Genomic DNA, 16,796 nt, shown 5'->3' with positions numbered 1-16,796 from the left:
ACCCATGTTGGAAGATGCTTGTCTTTGGGGGTGATGAGTTGAAGAGGGTGGTCCCCTTGGTGGTACAGTCTGTTGGAGCTGGCTGCTGGCGGGGCGCTTCTGCCCCCGTGGCCGAATTGCCACATACTTGTCGGCTAATTGGGCAGCCATCTTTAAGCTGGGTGGCTCCCGATCTAGCACCCACTCCTTCACTTCCTGGGCGCACCGGCGTTAGAACTGCTCTCTGCAGATCAGGTCGATCAGTGCGTCCCATGTAGTGGCTTCCGAATCCTTCACCCACTTCACCACGTACTGCCGCAGCTGGTTGGCGAACTGCTCATGGGTGCTGCTAGGATTCTTGCGCAAGTCTCTGAACTTCTTCCTGTAAGACTCTGGAGTGATGAAGAATCGCTGGAGGAGGGCCTTCGCGACTTCGTCGTAGTTCCCACAGTCCTCCGTCGCCACTCCTCGATAGGCCTCCAAGGCCTCTCCATGCAGAGTGGGCACAAGGTGTCTCACCCACTCCGACTTGGGTAGATCATGTAGTTTACAAGTCCTCTCAAAGACTTGCAAATGTCCATCAATGTCCCCATCACTGTCTGCAAACTTGGCAAACTGAACTCGTCCTGATCTGTGTACAACAGCTGACAACGGCTCCCGGGGTACCACGGCCTGTGATGCCCGCTCCGCATGCCACATCCGAATGACAAGCATGCGCTCTTGCTCCGTTGCCCTTTCCCCCAATTCCGCTAGCCGATCTGCTAGGGTATCCGGGTCGCCCCCCCTGGGACGTTGGGATCCTGGCCCTGCTAGGGATTGCTGGGAAACATGGCTGCTGTGAGAGAGGGCGGGGCTTGTGGTTCTCACCGGTTCCTCACGAAGGTCCACTGGTGGGCCGTCCTCTGCGATGCTGACGCCGTCAGTGCTTTCCACCTCCGCCCGATGAGACTCCTCCCAGCTCCTGAGCGCCGCCTGCATGACGCTCCTGGACGCGTTGGAAGGGATTTCCACACCCTTCCCCTGGCATACGATCTCCAGATCCTCCTTGGACATTCCGCTGAATTCCGCCATCTTGTGCGTTCTCCTGCGCTGCAGTTACTCCTCTCCTGAGTAACTCGGCTTCTCCAATCGGGTGATGAAAAGCCGCCTGGGAATATCCCACCACTATGCCACCAATTTCTGTGACAGGACGATACTGTACGGAAGCACTCGCAGCTTCTGCGTCCCGTTGACTGCGCACAGAATGGAAGGTCAAGCCGCACGAGGCCTGACCACATAGGGGATTCCCGCTTACCGTCAGTAACCGCCTGTTACTGACTCCACCCACTGCGCTGTGGGCGGGTTCTCGCTGCCACCACCAAACTCCTAACCTGCCGTGGCGTTTGGAACCACGGTTCTGCTCTGTATGTGCCGACGCACTGCCTTACCACAGCTGTGTGGTGCTGACGAATCCCCACTAGCCACTTGCTAGGCCTCTACCGGTAGCTGGCGGAAGGCGGAGCTTGGAGACGTCAGGTGCTTCCCTGGACAGCCGGAGGACGGGGCTAGGTTTGGCCTAACCCTGTTGGTCACAAGGATGAAGCAGTCTTCTTGAGGCAAAGGTGTTTATTGCTCAAATAACCTTTAAAAAGGCTCCTCCCTATTGCTAGGGGCAACAGCATACAATTAAGATGTTTCAGCAGAAGAAGATGTTACAATACACAATCCTATGGGCCAACTGCCCTCCTTTTATCCCTCTCCAAGACCCCTTACCACAGGGGGTAAGCCCGCCCTGTGGTGTACAACCAATCAATGTTTACCCATGAGCTGTGCATGCTCTGGTCTCATGCACACACAACATTGTTCCCTATGGACAGTGGGGAGTGGTCGGTCTCCTTTGTCTCTCCCATCTGGGAGAGCAGGCTACTCCCACGGTGCCGTTCAGTCTGGCTGGGGGGAGGTTTTCCCTCCTAAACTGACTTCCAGAAACCTGCCCGGGACCCCTTCTCACTGCCTGCAGCCTGGATTTGGGCTCCAGAGCTGGGCAGCCTGGCTCCCCGGTCCAGGTCTCTGGTCCACTACGGCTGATCTCCATGGAGCTCCAAGAAACCACTCAGCTTGTTTTATAGCTAAGCTGCTTCTCTTTCTCCCTGTCCCCATTGGAACTGTGAGGCTGGATGGGAAAGCATTCCGTTTTTAGGGAAAAGGTCTGGGAGAATCCATCAGCCTGCACAGCTATGGATTCCCCCCTCCTGGGACACCCAATCAAGTAAGTGCATTTTATCTTTAAATACATTACATTTTAAAATCACACTGTACATTTCCCCTTTTAAATATACACTGAGCCTGTGCCCTGCACAGACTCTACATACTCAGGCACTGCAGTGCCTTCCCTAGCCCTGCAGCCTGGCTGCTAGGGCTCTCTGTGTGCTGGAGGTATGGGGCTGGCTTCCCCCATCCTCCAGCCTGCCTTCCTGCCTCTGGGGTTCCAGGGAGCTGGCTCTCCCTGTCCCCCCAGGGTGGCACTAACCAGTGGCCTCGCCGCACGCAGCGGCGCACCCCCCTGTACCTAAGCCCGGCGGCCCGGGACACTTGTCCCGGCCGCCGTGACTCTGGCTTTGTTGTGGTGCTGGGGCGCCGGGAGCGTAGCTCCCGGACCCCAGCGCTCATCAGCCTGCTCGCCCGCCTAATGTGCCCACGCCGCTAGGGAGCCGGCTAGCCCGGTCCCCCCCCTGAGCGGCGCCTGTCTTGTGGCCTCGCTGCAGCGTCCGGCGGGGAGCCGGGCTGCAGCGCACCCCCCTCGCCGACTAGCAGCCCGGGACGTCCGTCCCGGCTGCTGCGGCTGGCCACCCGTGCTGGGCTGAGGCGCTGGGAGCAGAGCTCCCGGCCCCCAGCGGCGGCTCTCACATAGAGCACTGCAGCGGGAGCCGAGCTCCCAGCCGCAGCGCTCACCCTTCTCCCCGGCGCGCACACTCCAGTGCGCCCGGGGCTACACTGACCGCTGCCGGGAGCGGAGCTCCCGGACTCCGGCGGTCAGCGGCTGCCTCCTCTCCCCCGGCGCGCACACACTGCTGAGCGCGCCGGGGGCTGTCCTCCCTGCCGTGGTCTCCGGAGGGGTCCGGGACCACGGTGCATATTATAAAAATACATTTTTATACATTTACACATCACGGCGCCTAGCGCCCAACATAATTCAAATTTGGCGCCAAGCGCCCCTTTGTCTCTGCAAATGGCGCCGGGCACTAGGGATTAACCCCTTCAGTGCCAGGGCGGCCATTTGCCTCGTGGCTGGGGCTCTCCGGCCACACGACCTAACTCCGTTGTCTCGCCCGTGCTGTCAGAAATCCCCTGCGAGACTATGGTTGCTTGAGCCCATGGCAGCCGCGTTTGAAGGGCGGATTATGTCTGCCCAACTCCGATGCCGCCTCAGGTCTTAATGGTAGACAAAGGGAAATCCGAGACAGGGTGATAACAAGGGGCCCTCTGACTAAACAACCAGGCCAGGGGCTACAAGAAACTAAAACTAGAATATGTGCGGAAAAACCGCCAGGGAAAAGGACAACCAAAATATCCACTTGTCCACTCTCCTACCCGGCACCGCCGAGTTCCGGAGAGGACTTGTGGAAGCGGAACCCTCCGCAAATGCTCCGAAACAGAATATAAAGATAAAGCAGCTGAGCCGCAACATACGGCAGAGCCGTAACTCACGAACACCACACGATATTCTCTGGTGATCGTTGAGGACAACAGGGGACCAAACGACTTCTTGGGATGAGATGACAACTCCAAGATACAAAACTTCTGAGGACAGGAATGACCGGATACAGCAGGACAGGAACAGACGTTCAGCAAACCAAGGTAGCATGCAGGAAGCTATTACCGGCGTCTGTGTGCAGCACTGAGCAGGTATTTAGCAGGGAGTCCTCCAATCAGAAGCTTGGAGCCTGATTAACAAGATGCCGTGCAGCTGGCTTGCTGCACGAGCAGAAGACAAATGTGAAAGTTAAAACTTGATTAGATTGACCCTGCAACGGGGAGCGCGGTCCGCCCGTGGCGTCCCCGTTGCTAGGGTCCAGGCGGCTCAGTGTTACTAGGGAGCCGGCGGCTAAGCGCGCACGGCGTCCCAGCGTTGCTAGGGACCCGGCGGCTCGCACGCCTGGCGTCACTAGTTGCTAGGCGCCGGGCCGCAAGGACGTCGCGGACCACGGCGCCTAACACTGACAGTCCTGCAACAACATGGTTGGCTCCTAAATTTGCCAAAGTCACAGTTGGTTCCGACAACACGGCTGTCATTCTTGGGCATGATCCTAGACACGGAACTGCAGAGAGTGTTTCTCCCAGTGGAAAAGCTCTGGAAATCCAGAACATAGTCAAGGAGATTCTGAAACTGGCAAGAGTGTCGATTCATCAATGCACTCGGGTGCTGGGGTAGACGGTGGCAGCATACAAAGCCATTCCGTTTGGCAGGTTCCATGCCAGGGTGTTTCAGTGGGACCTGTTGGACAAGTGGTCCGGGTCTCACCTGCACATGCACCGGAAAATAAGCCTATCTTCCAGGTCCAGAGTATCTCTCCTGTGGTGGATCCAAAGTTCTCACCTCCTAGAGGGGCGCAGGTACGGGATCCAGGACTGGGTCCTGGTGACTACGGATGCAAGTCTCCGAGGCTGGGGAGCAGTCACACAGGGGGAAAATTTCCAGGGAAAATGGTCAAGCCAGGAAGCTTGTCTGCACATAAACATTCTGGAATTAAGAGCCATCTACAACGGCCTTCTACAAGCGGAACATCTTCGTGGTCTGCCCGTCCTGATTCAGTCAGACAACATAACAGCAGTGGCGTACATAAACCGACAGGGTGGAACAAAGAGCAGAGCGGCGATGGCGGAGGCCACGAAAGTTCTCAGCTGGGCGGAAAAACATGCAAGCGCTCTGTCAGCGGTCTTCATTCCGGGCGTGGACAACTGGGAAGCAGATTTCCTCAGCAGACACGATCTTCATCCAGGAGAGTGGGGTCTTCATCAAGAGGTCTTTGCAGAAGTGACAAGCCATTGGGGAATTCCTCAAATAGACATGATGGCGTCCCGCCTCAACAAGAAGCTTCAGAGATATTGTTCCAGGTCGAGGGACCCTCAAGCCAGTCCAGTGGACGCCCTGGTGACACCGTGGGTGTTTCAGTCGGTATATGTGTTCCCTCCACTTCCACTCATTCCAAAGGTGATAAGGATCATAAGAGGAACAAGAGTTCAGGCGATACTCATTGTTCCAGATTGGCCACGGAGGGCCTGGTATTCGGATCTTCAGGAATTACTCGTAGGAGATCCCTGGCCTCTTCCTCTAAGAGAGGACCTGTTACAGCAAGGGCCGTGCGTGTTCCAAGACTTACAGCGGTTGCGTTTCACGGCGTGGCGGTTGAACGCCAAATCCTAGCTCGAAAGGGTATTCCCGGTGAAGTCATCCCCACTCTACTTAAAGCTAGAAAGGAAGTGACAGCGAAGCATTATCACCGTATTTGGAGAAAATATGTGTCTTGGTGTGAATCCAAGGAGGCTCCTACGGAAGAATTTCAGCTGGGTCATTTTCTCCATTTTTTGCAAGCCTAAAGTTAGGCTCTATTAAAGTGCAGATTTCGGCCTTATCGATTTTCTTTCAAAAATAATTGGCCGCCCTTCCAGAGGTTCAGACTTTCGTGAAAGGAGTGCTGCACATCCAACCTCCATTTGTGCCCCCAGAGGCACCATGGTACCTTAACGTGGTGTTGCAGTTTCTTATGTCCAACTGGTTTGAACCTTTACAAAAGGTTGAGTTAAAATTTCTCACTTGGAAAGTGGTCATGCTTTTGGCCTTGGCGTCCGCAAGGCGGGTGTCGGAATTAGCGGCTTTGTCTCACAAGAGCCCCTATTTGATCTTCCATGTGGATAGAGCGGAATTGAGAACTCGTCAACAATTTCTGCCAAAAGTGGTTTCTTCGTTTCACATGAACCAACCTATTGTGGTGCCTGTGGCTACTGAAGCCTTGGCTGATTCAAAGTGTCTCGATGTAGTCAGAGCTTTGAAAATTTATGTAGCCGGAACGGCTCGTATTAGGAAAACAGAGGCTCTATTTATCCTGTATGCTCCCAACAAAATTGGGGCTCATGCTTCTAAGCAGACTATTGCACGCTGGATCTGTTATACGATTCAGCATGCTCATTCTACGGCTGGATTGCCGTTACCGGAGTCGGTGAAGGCCCATTCTACCAGGAAGGTGGGCTCATCTTGGGCGGCTGCCAGAGGAGTCTCGGCGGTTCAACTTTGCCGAGCAGCTACTTGGTCGGGTTCAAATACTTTTGCTAAGTTCTACAAGTTTGATACCCTGGCTGATGAGGACCTCATGTTTGCTCAATCGGTGCTGCAGAGTCATCCGCACTCTCCCGCCCTGGAGCTTTGGTATAAACCCCATGGTCCTTTTGGAGTCCCCAGCATGCTCTAGGAGGTATGAGAAAATAGGATTTTAATACCTACCGGTAAATCCTTTTCTCTTAGTCCGTAGAGGATGCTGGGCGCCCGTCCCAGTGCGGACTCTATCTGCAGTATTTGTTGATAGTTATTGCTTTGGTTACACAAAGGTTGTGTTTTGGTTATGTTCAGCCTGTTGCGGTTTTTGATTCATGCTGTTAACTGGTATTTTCTTAAAAGCCATGTTGTACGGTGTGTTGTGGTGTGAGCTGGTATGTATCTCACCCTTAGTTTAACAAAAATCCTTTTCCTCGAAATGTCCGTCTCCCTGGGCACAGTTCCTATAACTGAGGTCTGGAGGAGGGGCATAGAGGGAGGAGCTAGTTCACACCCATTTAAAGTCTTAAAGTGCCCATGTCTCCTGCGGATCCCGTCTATACCCCATGGTCCTTTTGGAGTCCCCAGCATCATCTACGGACTAAGAGGAAAAGGATTTACCGGTAGGTATTAAAATCCTATTATCTATGTAAAAGGAAAAGTGCACACAAGATATTTATCAGGGTGCACACTTGTATAAATAAGATTTTACTTACCGGTAAATCTATTTCTCGTAGTCCGTAGTGGATGCTGGGGACTCCGTAAGGACCATGGGGAATAGAGAGGCTCCGCAGGAGACATGGGCACTTTAAGAAGAATTTAGATTCTGGTGTGCTCTGGCTCCTCCCTCTATGTCCCTCCTCCAGACCTCAGTTAGAGAAACTGTGCCCGGATGAGCTGACAGTACAAGGAAAGGATTTTGGGAATCCAGGGTAAGACTCATACCAGCCACACCAATCACACCGTATAACTTGTGATAACTTTACCCAGTTAACAGTATGAACAATCACAGAGCATCAGATAAACTCTGATGCAACTATAACATAACCCTTATTTAAGCAATAACTATATACAAGCATTGCAGAAGAAGTCCGCACTTGGGACGGGCGCCCAGCATCCACTACGGACTACGAGAAATAGATTTACCAGTAAGTAAAATCTTGTTTTCTCTAACGTCCTAGTGGATGCTGGGGACTCTGTAAGGACCATGGGGATTATACCAAAGCTCCCAAACGGGCGGGAGAGTGCGGATGACTCTGCAGCACCGAATGAGCAAACACAAGGTCCTCCTCAGCCAGGGTATCAAACTTGTAGAACTTTGCAAAGGTGTTTGAACCTGACCAAGTAGCCGCTCGGCAAAGCTGTAATGCCGAGACCCCTCGGGCAGCCGCCCAAGAAGAGCCCACCTTCCTTGTGGAATGGGCCTTAACTGATTTAGGCAGCGGCAACCCAGCCGCAGAATGAGCCTGCTGAATCGTGTTACAGATCCAGCAAGCAATAGTTTGCTTTGAAGCAGGCGCCCCAAGCTTGTTGGAAGCATATAGGATAAACAAAGATTCTGTTTTCCTGACCCTAGCCGTTCTGGCTACATAAACCTTCAAAGCCCCGACCACATCCAGTAACTCGGAATCCTCCAAGTCAGTAGTAGCCACAGGCACCACAATAGGTTGGTTTATATGAAAGGATGAAACCACTTTCGGCAGAAATTGTGGGCGGGTCCGCAATTCTGCTCTATCCGCATGGAAAACCAGATAAGGGCTTTTATGTGACAAAGCCGCCAATTCTGACACACGCCTAGCCGAAGCCAAGGCTAATAGCATGACCACCTTCCACGTGAGATATTTTACTTCCACCGCTTTGAGTGGTTCAAACCAGTGTGACTTCAGGAAACTCAACACCACGTTAAGATCCCAAGGTGCCACTGGAGGCACAAAAGGGGGCTGAATATGCAGCACTCCCTTTACAAACGTCTGAACTTCAGGCAGAGAAGCCAGTTCTTTTTGAAAGAAAATGGATAAGGCCGAAATCTGAACCTTAATGGAACCCAATTTAAGGCCCAAAGTCACTCCCGACTGTAGGAAGTGAAGGAAACGGCCCAGCTGGAATTCCTCCGTAGAGGCATTCCTGGCCTCACACCAAGCCACATATTTTCGCCACATACAGTGATAATGTTGAGCCATCACATCCTTCCTAGCCTCTATCAGCGTAGGAATGACCTCATTCGGAATGCCTTTTTCTGCTAGGATCCGGCGTTCAACCGCCATGCCGTCAAACGCAGCCGCGGTAAGTCTTGGAACAGACAGGGCCCCTGTTGCACAAGTCCTGTCTTAGAGGCAGAGGCCACGGGTCCTCTGTGAGCATTTCTTGCAGATCTGGATACCAAGTCCTTCTTGGCCAATCCGGAACAATGAGTATTGTTCTCACTCCTCTTTTTCTTATGATCCTCAGCACCTTGGGTATGAGAGGAAGAGGAGGAAACACATAGACCGACTGGAACACCCACGGTGTCACCAGTGCATCCACAGCTATCGCCTGAGGGTCTCTTGACCTGGCGCAATATCTCTGCAGCTTTTTGTTTAGGCGGGATGCCATCATGTCCACCTGTGGCAGTTCCCACCGACTTGCAATCTGCGTGAAGACTTCTTGATGAAGTCCCCACTCTCCCTGGTGGAGGTCGTGCCTGCTGAGGAAGTCTGCTTCCCAGTTGTCCACTCCCGGAATGAACACTGCTGACAGTGCACTTACGTGATTCTCCGCCCAGCGAAGAATTCTGGTGGCTTCTACCATCGCCATTCTGCTCCTTGTGCCGCCTTGGCGGTTTACATGAGCCACTGCGGTGATGTTGTCTGACTGAATCAGAACCGGTTGGTCGCGAAGCAGGGACTCCGCTTGACGTAGGGCGTTGTATATGGCCCTTAGTTCCAGGATGTTGATGTGAAGGCAAGTCTCCTGACTTGACCACCGCCCTTGGAAATTTCTTCCCAGTGTGACTGCCCCCCCACCCTCGGAGGCTTGCATCCGTGGTCACCAGGACCCAGTCCTGAATGCCGAATCTGCGACCTTCGAGAAGGTGAGCACTCTGCAGCCACCACAGGAGAGATACCCTGGCCCTGGGGGATAGGGCGATTAACCGATGCATCTGAAGATGTGATCCGGACCACTTGTCCAGTAAGTCCCATTGGAAGGTCCTCGCATGGAACCTGCCGAAGGGAATGGCCTCGTATGATGCCACCATCCTTCCCAGGACTCGAGTGCAGTGATGCACTGACACCTGTTTTGGTTTTAATAGATTCCTGACCAGTGTCATGAGCTCCTGAGCTCTCTCTATCGGGAGAGAAACCCTTTTCTGGTCTGTGTCTAGGATCATGCTTAGGAGAGGCAGATGAGCTGTAGGAACCAACTGCGACTTTGGAATATATAGAATCCAGCCGTGTTGGCGTTACACTTCCAGAGAAAGTGATACGCTGTTCAGCAACTGCTCTCTTGATCTCGCTTTTATAGGGAGATCGTCCAAGTACGTGATAATAGTGACACCTTGCTTCCGCAGGAGCACCATCATTTCCGCCATTACCTTGGTGAATATTCTCGGGCCGTGGAGAGACGTCTGAAATTGGTAATGACAATCCCGTACCGCAATTCTGAGGTACGCCTGATGAGGTGGATAAATGGGGACATGAAGGTATGCATCCTTTATGTCCAGAGTCACCATAAAATCTCCCCCTTTCAGGCTTGCAATGACCGCTCTTAGCGATTCCATCTTGAACTTGAACCTTTTCAGGTATATGTTCAGGGATTTTAAAATCAATATGGGTCTGACCGAACCGTCTGGTTTCGGGACTACAACATGGTCGAATAATAACCCCCTCCTTGTTGAAGGAGGGGAACCTTGACCACCACCTGTTGAAGATACAATTTGTGAATTGCAGTTAACACTGTTTTCCTCTCGTGGGGGGAAGCCGGCAGGGCCGTCGGTGAGGGGGCATCTCCTCAAAATCCAGCTTGTATCCCTGAGACACAATATCTATTGCCCAGGGATTTTAACAGGGAATGAATCCACTTGCTGAACTTACGAAGGCGTGCCCCCACCGGGCCTAGCTCCGCCTGTGGAGCCCCAGCGACATGCGGTGGATTTTGTAGAGGCCGGGGAGGACTTCTGTTCCTGGGAACTAGCTGTGTTGTGCAGCTTCTTTCCTCTGCCCCCGCCTCTGGCAAGAAAGGACGCACCTCATACTTTCTTGTTTCTGTGTTCGAAAGGCTGCATTTGATAATGTCGTGCTTTCCTAGGCTGTGCAGGAATATAAGGCAAAATATCAGAATTACCAGCTATAGCTGTGGAGACCAGGTCCGAGAACCCTTTTCCACACAATCCTCAGCCTTCCATATGCCTCTTAAGTCGGCATCATCTGTCCATTGCATATTCTACAGGACACGTCTAGCAGAAATCGACATAGCTTTGACTCTAGGACCCAGTAGACTCATGTCTCTTTGGACATGTTTTATATATATTTATATCTCTTAAGACAGCATCTTTAATATATATATATCTCTATATATACATATATATATACACATACTAGGGTCTCAATCTCTGCTGACAAGGTACCTGTCCACGCTGTCACAGCGCTATAAACCCATGCCGACGCAATCGCCGGTCTGAGTAGTGTACCAGAATGTGCACGCTATCTGCAGGATCCCTGAGAATAGCTGTTACGTCAGGGCTACCTTTTGGGCAAACGTGACACCCTAGGGGAAGATTCCCATCGTATCCTGGCCCTAGTGGGGAAAGGATACTCCCTGAGAATTCTATGTGGGAAGCTGCAGTCTCTTGTCTGGAGATTCCCGCTCTTTTTCATCATGAGAGGAGGGAAATTTACCTCAGCTTTCTTCCCCTTAAACATGTGTACCCTTGTGTCAGGGACAGATGAGTCATCAGTGATATGCAAATCATCTTTTATTACAATAATCATATATTGAATACATTTCTGCCATTTTGGCTGTAGCTTTGCATTATCGTAGTCGACACTGGAGTCAGACTCCGTGTCGATATCAGTGTCTATTATTTTGGATAGTGATCATTGAGAGACTCTGAAGGTCTCTGCGACATAGGGACAGACATGGGTAGATTTCCTGTCTGTTCTCTAATCTTTTGTGCAATAAATTCACCTTAGCACTTAATTACACATATCCAAACAGGTGTCGGCGTTGTCGACGGAGACACCCTCTCACACACATATTTGCTCCATCTCCTCCTTAGGGGAGCCTTTTACCTCCGACATGTCGACACACACGTACCGACACACCACACACTCAGGGAATGCTCATCTGAAGACAATTCCCCCATAAGGCCCTTCGGATAGACAGAGAGAGAGTATGCCAGCACACACCCCAGCGCTATTAACCCAGGAATAACACAGTAACTTAATGTTAACCCAGTAGCTGCTGTTTATATTGATTTTTGCGCCTAATTATGTGCCCCCCCTCTCTTTTTACCCCCTTCTACCGTGTAACTGCAGGGGAGAGGCTGGGGAGCTTCCTCTCAGCGGTGCTGTGGAGAAAAACATGGCGCTGGTGAGTGCTGAGGAAGAAGCCCCGCCCCCTCGACGGCGGGCTTCTGTCCCGCTTTCATGTACAATTTTTGGCGGGGGCTCATACATATATACAGTGCCCAACTGTATATTATGCAAACTTTTGCCAAAGAGGTCTCTTAATTGCTGCCCAGGGCGCCCCCCCCCTGCACCCTGCACCCTACAGTGACTGGAGTATGTGGGTGTAGTGTGGGAGCAATGGCGCACAGCTGCAGTGCTGTGCGCTACCTCAGTGAAGACTGGAGTCTTCTGCCGCCGATTTCGAAGTCTTCTTGCTTCTTTCACCCGGCTTCTGTCTTCCGGCTCTGCGAGGGAGACGGCGGCGCGGCTCCGGGAACGGACGACGAGGGTGAGATCCTGTGTACGATCCCTCTGGAGCTAATGGTGTCCAGTAGCCTAAGAAGCAGGACCTATCTTCAGTGAGTAGGGCTGCTTCTCTCCCCTCAGTCCCACGATGCAGGGAGTCTGTTGCTAGCAGAGCTCCCTGAAAATAAAAAAACCCAACAAAATACTTTCTTATAGCAAGCTCAGGAGAGCTCACTAAACAGCACCCAGCTCGTCCGGGCACAGATTCAAACTGAGGTCTGGAGGAGGGACATAGAGGGAGGAGCCAGAGCACACCAGAATCTAAATTCTTTCTTAAAGTGCCCATGTCTCCTGCGGAGCCCGTCTATTCCCCATGGTCCTTACGGAGTCCCCAGCATCCACTAGGACGTTAGAGAAATTATAATTTTGATGCAATTTTAGTTTCGATTACACTTACATTTGAAAGTCACACCTCCCAGGGCAGGTTATGAATTTTTTTTTACCTGCGTGTTGCCAGGGGTTTCACGCGCTGTGTCATGCTTTTTGCCAGGGGTTTCACGCGCTGTGTCATGCTTTTTGCCAGGGGTTTCACACGCTGTGGGGTTTCACGCGCTGTGTCATGCTTTTTGCCAGGGGTTTCACGCGCTGTGTCATGCTTTTTGACAGGGGTTTCACGCGCTGTGTCATGCTTTTTGCCAGGGGTTTTATGCTCTGGGATCCATGCTCGTTGCCTTAGGGAATGTTCGTTGCCTTAGTGAAAGCCCGTTGCCTAGGGGTGGCTAGGGATGGCCTTCGACCATCGATGATTCAAAATCATCGATGGTCTATGACCGAGGTCGAATACTTTTACCATCGATGGGGGAGAACCAGATGGTTTCCTTCCATCGATGGTTCAGTTCTAGCGATTTTTTTTATATTTTTATCAAAGTGTCAGGGCACAGAGTTTAGCTCCGCCCCCCTGACACCTACTAAGCTACGCCCCCTGGTTCTGATTGGCCCGCATTTGTACAGTAATGCAGGGATGACCATCGATGGGTAATACCATTGATGGATCCATTCCAGATGGTTTTACACCATCGAGGTTATCCATTGCTAAACACTGATGGCCACCCTCCAGGTAGCATTTGCTGGTGGCCACTGGCCTGCCAGAACTGAAATCCTCTCCCCCCCCTCCCTCCCTTGTACTCCACTTAGCTGGCGGACTTTTGCGGAATGACGCGATCACATCATTCTGTAGAAGTACACCGCTGAACAGAGTGCAAGGAGGAGGGAGGGGGAGCAGTGGCATGCCGCGGAAAATTTCCGGGGTTGCCAGTCTGCACAGCGCAGATGGCCCCGGAAATTTTCCGGGCATACCACTGAAGGGGTTAATAGGCCATTGCCAGACTAAGTCCTTCTTGCAATAGGGTCCAGAGGTGGCACGGTTCCCTTGTACGTAACTTGGACTGTACATTTTCTTCCAAAAGCTAACACACACAAAAAACACACACGTTGAAGCCATTTTTAACCCATCTACTTGTGGCCTGTCGTCTTCAGATGGCATGCATCAATTCAGTGTGAAAAGATGCCCGTGCGTCCCTGTTCACAATTATTTTCTTTTCTTTAGACTTGGAAGGAAGATATTTCAGTTTCCCGGAAGCAACTGATAACAGCTATGTGTACCTGTCTCCAGCTCAGCCCATGAGTCTGACGGCCCTCACGCTCTGCATGAAAGTGGCGTTAGATGTTCCCGAAAACAGAGAAACCATCTTGTTCTCCTACCGTACTTTGTACTTCGATGAGTTGAATCTCTGGCTGGAATCCAATGGGAAAATTGGTCTCTACATGAGCGGGGAATCGGTAATGTTCCCGAAACTCAGTAGAGGCAAGGAGTGGAACCATCTTTGCGTGACCTGGGAATCCAGCCGCGGTCGCTGCGAGCTGTGGATGAATGGTAGAAGATCTGGGGTTAAGGTTTTCCAGAGGGGGCACACCTTGCGGGCAGGGGGCATCGTGATGCTGGGACAAGATCAAGACGGACTGGGGGATGGCCTTGACGCAGAACAGAGCTTTGTGGGGAAAATTAAAAACGTCAACATGTGGGACAAGGTACTGTCGCTGAAATCTCTCCGAGCGGTGTTCAAGCACCTGACGGTAGAAAAGGGAGATGTTTTTGATTGGAGCGGCCTGACTTACTCAATAAGGGGAAACGTTGAGGTTAGTGATGAATAAAACGGTACGCTGCCGGATTGGTGACTACATCCCAATAAAACATGAGATTTGTTTCTTTCCCAGAAGTTCACATAAGCTGCGTGTGTCAGCCATTAAAAAAAAAAAAAAGTTTAAGACTATGTGTATTCATTATGTGCGACGATCCGCTTTGGTATGCTTACACGATCAACAAAATTACTTATGTCTTTTAATTGTAACAAAAAATAGGATTTTGATACCTACCGGTAAATCCTTTTCTCCTAGTCCGTAGAGGATGCTGGGGTCCACTTCATGACCATGGGGTATAGACGGTTCCGCAGGAGCCATGGGCACTCTTAAGACTTTTCAATGGGTGTGAACTGGCTCCTCCCTCTATGCCCCTCCTCCAGACCTCAGTTATAGGAACTGTGCCCAGGGAGACGGTCATTTCGAGGAAAGGATTTACTTTAATACTAGTGGTGAGATACATACCAACTCACACCCTCAACCATGCCGCACAACATGGCATTCAACATAACACACGCCAACAGGCATGAACCAATTACAGCAACATGCTGAAACTAATATAACACAACATGTGTAATTCTAATGAACAAAAAACTGCAGGTAAAGTACGCACTGGGACGGGTGCCCAGCATCCTCTACAGACTAGAAAAAGGATTTACCGGTAGGTATCAAAATCCTATTTTCTCATACGTCCTAGAGGATGCTGGGGTCCACTTCATGACCATGGGGTTTATACCAAAGCTCCAGTACGGGCGGGAGAGTGCGGATGACCCTGCAGCACCGATTGACCAAACTTGAGGTCTTCATCGGCCAAGGTATCAAACTTGTAGAACTTAGCAAATGTGTTTGACCCTGACCAAGTAGCTGCTCGGCAAAGTTGTAATGCCGAGACCCCCCCCCCAGGCAGCCGCCCAGGATGAGCCCACCTTCCTAGTAGAATGGGCCTTCACCGACTCCGGTAACGGCAATCCAGCCGTAGAATGTGCATGCTGCATCATACCTCTGATCCAGCGCGCAATAGTCTGCTTGGAAGCTGGACACCCAATCTTGTTGGGAGCATACAGGACAAACAGGGCCTCTGTTTTCCGAATCCTAGCTGTTCTAGTGACATAAATCTTCAAAGCTCTAACCACATCTAGAGACTTTGACTCAGTGAACGTGTCAGCAATTACTGGCACCACAATAGGTTGGTTTATGTGGAAAGATGAAACCACCTTTGGAAGAAAATGTTGGCGAGTTCTCAACTCTGCCCTATCTTCATGGAAGACCAGGTAAGGGCTCTTGTGAGACAAGGCCCCCAATTCAGACACCCGCCTTGTGGATGCCAATGCCAAAAGCATCACCACTTTCCAAGTGAGAAACTTCAACTCTATCTCTTGTAGAGGCTCAAACCAATCCGATTGAAGGAACTGCAACACCACATTAAGGTCCCATGGTGCCACTGGAGGCACAAATGGAGGCTGGATGTGCAGAACCCCTTTCACGAAGGTCTGAACCTCTGGAAGAGCGGCCAATTGTTTTTGGAAGAAAATTGACAAGGCCGAAATCTGGACCTTGATTGACCCCAATCGAAGGCCCGCCTCCACACCAGCCTGCAGAAAACGGAGAAAACGTCCCAACTGAAACTCTTCTGTAGGAGCCTTCTTGGATTCACACCAAGACACATATTTTCTCCAAATACGGTGGTAATGTTTCGACGTTACTCCTTTCCTGGCCTGAATAAGTGTGGGAATGACTTCCTTTGGGAATACCCTTTCGGGCTAGGATCCGGCGCTCAACAGCCATGCCGTCAAACGTAGCCGCGGTAAGTCTTGATACACGCACGGCTCCTGCTGTAGCAGGTTCTCGTGAAGAGGAAGAGGCCGAGGATATTTTATGAGCAGGTCCTGAAGATCTGGGTACCAAGCCCTCCTTGGCCAGTCTGGGGCAATGAAGATTGCTTGAACCCTTGTTCTTATGATCCTGAGAACTTTGGGCATCAGTGGGAGTGGAGGGAAGACATACACTGACCGGAATACCCACTGGGTCACTAGAGCATCCACTGCTATTGCTTGAGGGTCTCTCGACCTGGAACAATATCTCTGAAGCTTCTTGTTGAGACGAGATGCCATCATGTCTACTTGAGGAACTACCCAAAGACTTGTCACCTCTGCGAAAACTTCTTGGTGGAGGCCCCACTCTCCTGGATGGAGATCGTGTCTGCTGAGGAAGTCTGCTTCCCAGTTGTCTACTCCCGGAATGAAAATTGCCGACAGAGCCTTTACATGTCTTTCTGCCCAGAGGAGGATCTTCGTCACCTCTGCCATTGCCGCTCTACTTTTTGTTCCGCCCTACCATTTTATGTACGCGACTGCTGTTACATTGTCCGACTGGATCTGCACAGGATGATCTTGAAGAAGATGTTCCGCTTGTTGAAGGCCATTGTAAATGGCTCTCAATTC

General features: G+C 51.5%; 1 protein-coding gene across 1 annotated transcript in view; it reads left to right on the top strand.

Moving 5' to 3' along the window:
• LOC134958626 (uncharacterized) overlaps window positions 1–14,484 on the top strand; it is an 83,051-nt gene extending 68,567 nt beyond the window's left edge. Inside the window, exon 23 of the mRNA XM_063941347.1 lies at window positions 13,766–14,484. Coding sequence (XP_063797417.1) covers window positions 13,766–14,370 — 605 coding nt within the window. The 3' untranslated portion in view covers window positions 14,371–14,484. The remainder of the gene's footprint in view (window positions 1–13,765) is intronic.
• Window positions 14,485–16,796: the final 2,312 nt, after the last annotated feature.

The sequence above is a fragment of the Pseudophryne corroboree genome, chromosome 9 (assembly GCF_028390025.1).
Source record: "Pseudophryne corroboree isolate aPseCor3 chromosome 9, aPseCor3.hap2, whole genome shotgun sequence".
Taxonomy (NCBI): Eukaryota; Metazoa; Chordata; class Amphibia; order Anura; family Myobatrachidae; genus Pseudophryne; species Pseudophryne corroboree.
The sequence above is the reverse complement of the archived record's forward strand: the minus strand, read 5'-3'. Positions and strand labels throughout refer to the sequence as shown.